Here is a 9501-nt window from a genome sequence, read left to right as displayed (position 1 = left end):
TACCAATACTGATATAAAATTATTAATAAAAATGGTAAAGGAGAAAACCGGAAACAACCATGGCAAGTGGTATGTATACTTACAAGTTACAACTCGATCAGGGTTAACCCGTCGAATGTTACAACTTACATCACATTAGCTGGAAACTTAATAAAATCTATTGCTATTCCCTCATTGTACGTGATTATTTAGATGTAAGCAGTTGTAGTATGATGTCTTAAAACATGCGAATTTAAATACATGCACATGTTGACATAAGTGAACTAAAACATCAACGTACGAACAACATTCAGCATTTAAATACATGTCGACCTAGTATGATATGTCTAAAAACATGTGAACATATTCAATCCTATGCATTCAGAAGCTATTATGTCGTTATGCATATCCGATGCACTAAACTAAATAGATGCGCTATTATCATATAAACTGATGAAAATAAACAACCATGTTTTTGTGATTTCTTATTCACCGCTAATGTGTTTTGATACACAAGTAGCAGACATGAAAGTACATCATATCGTACACAGTACACTTGTTATTTAAAGGTAACTTGAGCTAACGCCAAGCTACTAAACACATTTGTTCTTATATGCTTGATGTTTATTCTTAATTTATCAGGTTCTTTAAAAAGCTGGTACAAGTTTCATAAGTCTGCGAACCACTCGACCATAGTTGTCTCCATGGCCATCGATGCCACTATTGCGACTAGACAAACCTTGCATTTTGAAGTGGTCGTCAGGCCACAATTCCCGCCCAGTATACGGATCGACTTCGACCATTCTATTGAATTACAAATGTATTTTTAAAGCTTAATTAGTTGTGATTTTAATGCTTATTATTGCTCTATTTATAGGGGTTTTGGTGATTCCATCTTATCATCTAATTGTGGTAATGATGACCAGCCATATATATTCCAATATTAGCATCAATAGTTATTAAGCATCATTACACTTCACTAATCTAAAGCATTTATTCTCATTTTACATGTCGAACCCATTTACGAATCACATGTTAACACCAACACGACTAGTTTAAATCAACTAAACCAGACATTTTTAAGGTAATTCAAATCTCCAATCTATCTAGTATTACTAGTATGGTAGGGCATACTTCTTTGTGTTTTGTAATGAGAATTCATAAACCAAGACAATAAAGCAGTTCAACTTTGCAATAAGTGATCTTGGGCTTTACGTATTGGGCTTGGGCCCATAATGGCCTAATAATATTATAATCAGACCCACTACAAAAGGTAATAATATTGAATATAATCATATAATAATATACACTAAAACTTATGCCTGCCAAAGATTAATCTCATAAATTTAAAATTAATCAGTGCACTTAAAATAATAAACCTTTATTCACAATGACAAGTGTCTACACCACATCTCATTAAAATAAATTGAGAAGCAAGTAAGTTATTATATCATAAAGTTTGAGCAATATTGTAAAAATGAAATTATTTTAACTTTTGAGTGATGTCGACATCCTTAAATAAAAAAACAAAGATTCTTCTTCATGAAGAAACATAATTCATGTTCCATGACCATAACTATCAAAGCAAATGCAACTTTCACTATGTCTTTAAAACTCCTTTTACAATAAACTTTAACAGAAATCATCATATTTATTATATACTAGTTTTTATCCCCGTATTACAGGGACTGTTTTATATTGTTTGTTCTAATATTTATTTATTTGTTGAATTTATATTTTTTTTTATTGTATGAAAGTTAATAATATACTTATGGTTTGATGATAAATTGTTTCACAAATAAATGAGATGTTATAACCCGGTTTAAAAGTTATATGGTTTTGATGAGACCCAAGACCCATTTATTTTTTTTACTATAAAATTGGTTTTTTAATTATAAATAATATTTTTGAAAATTAATAATATACTTATGGTTTGATGAAACACAAGACCGTTATATTTTTTTTACTATCAAATTGGTTTTTTAATTTAAATAATATCTATATTTTTTTAAAATAAATAAGATATTAATTGTTATTATATCCTATTTTATAGGATTTTTACATCAATAATTTGGTGAGAATAATTTTTAATTTAATGAGATATTATAACCCGTTTAAGGAATATTTGGGTTTGGTAAGACCCATACTCATGAATTCGGGTCAAATGCATGAGAAGCCACCATTTAAAAATCAAGCAAATCTGGTGACTCCAAAAAAACGAGGAGTGACCATATCACGACACGTAAGATTTTTACATTTTCGTTTATATATTATTATATATATAGATAGATAGTTGTGGTATATGAATAGTTATGGAATTACTTTACATGTGTGGTGTGGAGCACGTGACAGCTTATATTGTTATATGTACCGTAAAAGTTTTCTAAATGTACTTGACAATTTAGTCCTTTTTTAGTTAACCAGATTCATAACTTTTTAAATACCATGATGTAAAAGGTAACTTATTCTAATCATCTTTAGAAAAATATTTGAAACGCTTGATAGAAAAATGTAACATTCTGTTTATATTTAATAATAAAGTGTGATTTTCGTCTACGTGGTTTGTTTAAATATCTGGTTTTAGTACAATAGTTTTAAAGTTGCTATTTTCGTCCATGTGATTTCATTTTACTTGTATTAAACATGAATTCACTAACCCCGTTAAGTCTAGTCGTTAAACCCATCAGCGCGCCACTCAAGTGAGGGGCAATTTTGTCCTTTTTCTTCCAAAATACAACTCAACCCCTCACGTGAGGGGGCTTGCGAATTAGGACTGAGGTTTATTTTGGGAGAAAAATGACAAAATTGTCTCACGTGAGGGGCACGCTGATGGATTTAACGACCATACTTAACGGGGTTAATGAGTTTGGGTTTAATTGCAAGTAAAATGAAACCACATGAAAGATAATCACAAATTTAAAACCATTGGAATAAAACCGCAGATTTGGACAAAGCATAAGAACGAAAATCACAGTTTACTCTATATTTAATGTGGTGTTTATTTACTTATTTATTTTTGTTTTTCCGATTGGCACACATGCTGCTTCTAGCCCGGATTCTGACTTCAACCGTCACGAAACATGTTAGTTTTACCGTATAGATGTCAATGTCGCAATAGTAATTTTAGTAATTTTACATAGTACAAGAGAAATTGTTTCACATAACTTCACACTTGGTTGAAAAGCCAGTGGCATAGTATGCTGGATTATGACTTTTGGTATAAAGATGAAGTAATTTGGAGATCAGTTATCATGTGCTTCAAGTTACATTAAACAGTCAAACTCACTCATAGAAATCTTGAAACTCAAACAAGCTAGAAATAGAAGATTAAACAAGAAAAACTCAAGTAACAAATCATTAAAAAAATATATAAACATAACTTTGAATAATTATTTTGTAACAAATCAGTCTCACATTCAAAATTTCCTAATATAAGAGAAAGCCTGACTATATACACTACCACCCCACAAAGCCCATCAAGAAACCATATCAAAGTTGACTTTTCTCGGTCAAACTCGTCGGATATCGTCTTTCAACAATAAAGCTTCAATCTTTACAAGAAACCCGCGTTACCTGATACCCGGTTGTTTACCCACTTTCTCTTATACAATTTCCCGGTAACAAAAACTTGTATTTATCAGCATTTTCAATAAGATGTGCAGGAAGATGAACGGCTGAATATGAATGCGGTATAGGCCCCATTTTCCCGATAATTTCTTTAAACGTGTATTCTTCCGGTAACATATCGAAAAGATCCGCCCCTTTGCAGATTACTTTCTGAACTCGGTTAGGGTTTAAGAATTTGTTGAACCTTATTCTGTCAACATGACTATAAGCTTTCATTTTGAAAATAAACTCGCTGACGTGGCGAAAACAAAAGCTGCAATGCCACCCTGCATCCGCCAAGATCGTGTCAGACTGTCGGTAATGCGCATAAGTCGTTTTTCCCGACTGGTACCGATGCACTGAAGCTCGCCAACTTTTATTATCCAAAAGAAACTCGAAAGAATATAAATAATTCTTTAAACGAAGATGAAGAACCGGAGGTATGTCGTCACACCATCTTAAAAGATTTATCGTATGTCTACTTGGAATCTCATCAACATCCGACATTATCAACAAATCATCGTCTTGAATTCCCGCTTTCTTTAAAAGATAATCCAACGCGAGACGTTGATACGCTTCTTCAACGAACGGGTTCTCCCCTTTACGAAACCGACCCGGGATTTGACCGTACGTTAATCTGGGTTCGACAAATTTAAACTCGTCTTTATGACTAGCAAACACGAGCGGTTTAGGCAACCCTGTGAACGTTGAGTTTGACTCGAGGAGCACAAACTCGTTAACGTAAGGGTACAACTCGTGCCACCTAATAGTCAAAAGGTCAACTTCATTACTAAACAGGACAGCATCAAACACGCGTCTTGGAAACTCACGAATCCCCCATCCGTGAAGCTTGCAGAGATTCTCCATCGACACATTTTCGTGATAATAATGTGGGATTTCGTTGAATGGTTTTGGCGGTGACTCCCATAACGGTCGTAAAAAGTAGGAGACTTTTTGACCGTGAACGTATAAACCAACTATGATCATTGGGACCAATACTAGAAAAAAGATGATGGTTTTTAATTCAATCCCGCGTAGAATGCACCTTATTCTTGTTATGGCTGATGGTTTTCCTGAATCCTGCAAATCAAAATGTTCGTTTTCCGATTTTCGATTAGTAACGATTTCCATCAAATTACAAAAAAAAGTAATAATCTTTCTTTCTAATTCCTTCATTGATTCAATTTTTTGGTGAAAAAAAACATCTTTTTGGTCAGATTCTTGTCAAATGATTCTTTTAACAAAAATAGAAGCTACAAATAAGGACCCAAATTGTAATAAACCTAAGGTAGTAATTATAAAAATCATACATCACATCATCACAAACTTATAACAAAAACATTAAAAGCCCTAATCATAAACAATTCTTTGAAAATTTGAAAAAGTCAAAATTAAAAGAGGGCAAAAAACCCCTTTATGATATTAAATAATTATCAACCAACACCAAATTTAAAATTTTTTTAAAAAAAAGCTTTTAAATTTACCAACAAAATCATCAAGAAAATCAAAACCCTAGACCCAAATAATCAAATCAAGACAAATAATCAAATACCCACAATGCAGAAATCAAAATAAAATCAAATACCTGATCACAAATATCAGCACCACCACATGTATCATCAGACTTTTTAGAGCAATAACGAGATCCACCTTCAGCCATGGCGTAAACTTTATCAAGAAATTTGGATAAAGTAAACATCTTTGGAATGAATTGGAATCTCAAACCCTCAGTTGATTAATATTAATTGATTACAGATCTAAAGAAATGGAGGGTGAGAAGAATTAGATAAGCCCAGATGAGATCGTTGGCCGCAAAATAATATCAAGATTTATATAAATTTATATATGTATATGCAGAGAAACAAAAACCCAAATGTGGAAGAGCATAGGGGATGTGGAAAAAGCTGTGATGAGGTGTTTGTTGTTTTGTTTCTCTTTGGTTAACTAACAGATGGGATAGATGGCAGTTGTTTGTGGATGGCCTCTACAAGGATTATTGTTGTTTAGTTTCTAAATGCTAAGCTGTTTATATATATTTTTGTTTTTAAGATGTGGGTAGTTGTGAAATGACGGAATTAGCCTTGGTGTGAGTGGACTCGGTCACTACTCACCAAGTCTATGTATGTGGGCACTTGCTTATTTACTCATTCAAGACATTGTTGGGTAAGTTGTAGCATAAATAATGGATGAGAAAGGGGGTGTTGTTTTAGTCATGAGATGCTATTTTGGTATAATTTATATACTTTTGAGGATAGAAAGAATAATTCCAGAAAGACTCTGGTTTTAAAATCATAACTGTATATTAGATTTATTTTAATTCAAATAAAGCTAAGATAAGTATGTGGTATTCTTTAAAAGTTTTTAACCTTAATTTTACGACTTCACAAAACCCTATCCTAGACTATGTCATCAGAGAAGTGTAGGTCTAACAAATCATTCATAAACAACTCATTTCATGTTAGTTTGGGTCTACCCAACTCCTCATTCCCTCTAAAGTGTGGTTTTCACTGCAATAATTGGTGTAGTGTTCTGTTTTATCCTTAGGGGCGAAGCGTAGTAAGGGCCAGTGGTGGGCCCCTCCTGTTTTTTTGAGCAGCAGTGTAAATTTAGTCGTTTTTCATCCTAAATGTTTTATACGTAATGTAAAGTTACCTGTTTTTCGTGGGAAAATTTTTTAGCCCGGCCGCCCCTCGTTTATGAATTTTTTTTTCGTCCAAAGTGTTTTATACGTAATGTAAATTTATCTGTTTTTCAGGAAAAAATTTTAGCCCGGCCGCCCTCGTTTATGAATTTTTTTTTCGTCCAAATTTTTTTATACGTAATGTAAATGGATATGCTTTTCAGGAAAAAATTTTAGCCCGGCCACCCCTCGTTTATGAATATTTGTCAATACAATGAGTCCAGCCCCCCGACCTTCTTGTCCAAGCTTTGCAACAGTCATCCTCACATGTCCAAACAATCTCAATATCCCCTCTTTAATCTTATCTAATATATTAGTCACCCCTAATTTGCTTGAAAAGCCTCATTTTAAGTATAGTCATATCTTGTGTGTCCACACATCCACCTTAGCATCTGCATCTCTACTATATCCATCTTATGCGCTTCAGTTTTCTCGATGGCCTAATAATATATGTCATATTACATATACGGTCGAGCGACAACCCTATAAACTTTCTCTTTTCATCTAGTTTGGAACATCTTGTCGCTTAATACCCCTAAGGACTAGGGTTGCTCTCCATCTACCCTAGCGTTGTGAGCTATATCGCTATCTGTGTTTATATTGTTTTGAACAAACGATCCTAAATATTTTAACTTTGATGGTTGCAAAATCACTTGACCTTCGATGGTGATCTGGACACTCTTTTCTTCGTTCATATCGCTAAAATCACATAAGGTACTCAGTCAAAGATCGACTAATTCTTAAACATTTGCTATCTAAGTTGCTCCCACTACTCTAGCCTCACATTAAGGCTTTGTTTACTCTCCGCGACTAACACGATATTGCCAAGGAACATCATACACCACGAATTGTCTTCTGAATTGACTTTAACAACTTGTTTAGTACCAGCAAAAAGAAGAAGACTCAATGCAGACCCTCTGGTGTAGGCTTACTCGACAAGGAAAAAGTTGGTGTCCCCCACGGGCACACAAATGCTTATATATATATATGTAAATATATATATATATATATATATATATATATATATATATATATATTCTTGATGGATGAGTATCATTACAAAACTGTTAAAATTATTTAAGAACTTAAAGGAACCCTTGAAAACTAACGTTTTTTATATATTTTTTTGTATGTTAATGTTCTTTGAGAGTAGTTTTATCATTTTTTTATATCTATATTACAATTTTGAAAATTAGTTTTTATACGTATCTATGTTTTATTTTACACCTATGTAAATCTGTTAGTACATAAATTTTATTTATATGTAAACTTGTGATTAATATATGTAATCAAAATTTTTTATATAAAATATGATAAAACTACTCTTAAATAATGTTAATAAATAAAAATATTAAAAAAATGTTTGGTTGTTAAAGATTTCTAAGAGTTCTTAACTTTTTAGAGTTCTTAAATGATAGCAACTCTATCCTTGATTATATATATATTTCCTAAAGACCCCTCTATCCTCGAGATTATGCCAAATCACTCAACGTTGTCGTATGCTTTTTCAAGGTTAACGAACACCATATACAAATCTCGCTTCTTCTCCATGTATTTTCTAATCTCCTTAGTAAGTGTATTTATGGTGTTCACGGTTCGGTTTAAAACCGTGAACCATCTAAATCGGCAATCGGTTAGGTTTCATGGTTGATTTTTTTTCTTAACTACTGGTAGGTCAGTTTCAAAAATTTCAAACAACAGTTTATTGTTTGGTTTGCAGTTATTTCTCACATCCTCGTGTGTATACTAGGATAGTAGTAGTTATTCATCTGTCTCCATTGAGCAATGTGTTTGTCATTTTCTTCCCAGCAAGCCCTCGTGTTTATCATCTCGACTTGATGCCCGGTTCATTGGGAAAAAAACCCATCCATCCTCTGCCTTTATAAACTTCTCGACTCTTAGATCTTGCCTCCTACGCTCCTTGGCTTTTGGCAATATTGAACATAAACTTGTTGGTTATTATAACTTTACTTATTTATGTGCTCAGAAGTTGTTTTCCGTTTTATTTTTTTTTCAAACATCATTAATTGTATCAAAAATTAAATTAATTGAAGATAAAAGCATTAAACACGCTAAATAATTCATCACCCTACAACTTCTATTTAATTCATCATGTATGTATAAGGTATATGTATAAGGTATCGAACGAATACACTTATACAACAACTACATTTCAAAGGCTTATTAACACGAGTTAAAACATCTACATTATCAAACAAAACTATCTTTATAACTACAATTCAAAAGTTAACTAACTCATATACGTGTCAACCGGAACGGATCACATGTCGACATTTAAAAAGCTGATACCCCAAAACGCTCATGTTGTTTAATCAGTATGGAGCAAAATATGCTTTTTTAAATTACGTGTTTTTGTTTTATAACCAACTCGGCGGTTATTTCCGATATTTTGTATTTTTAAATTAAAATAAAAAAACAACATATACGAGTCAAATAGGTGCTATACAAGTCATATAGCCCTATACCACTCGTATATAGTTATACGACACAAGGAAACAACACCTGATACACTCCGACAAAAACTGACATAATTCTAAACCTATACGACCCGTATAGCTCTTATACGAGTCGTATAGGTGCGCATGGTGTCCAAATATACTATATGGTGTGGGAATAACATGTATGTGTTTTTACCCTCCTATGATTTGAATATCACGAGAGACTTTATCATGGATTGTATTATCCTTGAGTTTGAACATACTAAATACCCATGACTCAATAATTTCATTACTCCTTATCTCCTCCATCTAATTGGAGATGGTCTTAGGTTCTAAGATGTTTGATATAGTATTTTGATGTGTTGATTTTAATATTTAATTACTACCCATAAGTGTTCTTATTATGTATAATATTACTCGCTTTTTACTAGGAATAAAATTAAGTGATGGGTACAAAGGTCAAAATGAGAATGTTGAAAGTAACCGAGTCCAGGAACCGCGTCGTTTTAAGGAGTAAATTGATTGACCGGGCTGGCTTAAGGGTCTTATCTTTGAGAGAATGACAATAATATCCTTTATAATCATAGAATAAATTAACCTAAAGTCAACCACTTGTTTTTTATGAGGTCAACATAGTGGTTTTATTCATCGATGAGTTTGTCAAAAGGGGAGTTGATAACGACACATAAGCAGCACCTCCACTTTTCGGCTTTGTTCTTTAATTTAATTTAATATATTTAAATTCTTGTTTGAGAGTTGACATTGTCAATTACGATG

The 9501-nt window shown here is 32.7% G+C and overlaps 1 protein-coding gene across 1 annotated transcript; it reads right to left on the bottom strand.

The window, feature by feature from the left end:
• Window positions 1-3165: 3165 nt before the first annotated feature.
• Window positions 3166-5511, bottom strand: LOC143540079 (uncharacterized). Its single transcript, XM_077033230.1, has 2 exons — window positions 5171-5511; window positions 3166-4665 (listed from the first exon to the last, which is right to left on the bottom strand). Exons 1-2 carry the CDS (start codon window positions 5282-5284, stop codon window positions 3568-3570), a joined length of 1212 nt encoding a protein of 403 aa, XP_076889345.1. The 5' UTR covers window positions 5285-5511; the 3' UTR covers window positions 3166-3567.
• Window positions 5512-9501: the final 3990 nt, after the last annotated feature.

This window comes from Bidens hawaiensis, unplaced genomic scaffold, assembly GCF_021521415.1.
Source record: "Bidens hawaiensis isolate Kalapana, Puna unplaced genomic scaffold, B.hawaiensis_p1.1 tig00012136_1, whole genome shotgun sequence".
NCBI classification, from domain to species: Eukaryota; Viridiplantae; Streptophyta; class Magnoliopsida; order Asterales; family Asteraceae; genus Bidens; species Bidens hawaiensis.
The sequence above is the reverse complement of the archived record's forward strand: the minus strand, read 5'-3'. Positions and strand labels throughout refer to the sequence as shown.

Excerpts from the sequence above, each read along its gene's own strand:
- LOC143540079 (XM_077033230.1), bottom strand. The coding sequence starts at position 5,284 with ATGTTTACTTTATCCAAATTTCTTGATAAAGTTTACGCCATGGCTGAA. Across the intron at positions 4,666-5,170 it reads GTGCTGATATTTGTGATCAG|GATTCAGGAAAACCATCAGC; the intron begins GTATTTGATTTT and ends TTTGATTTGCAG.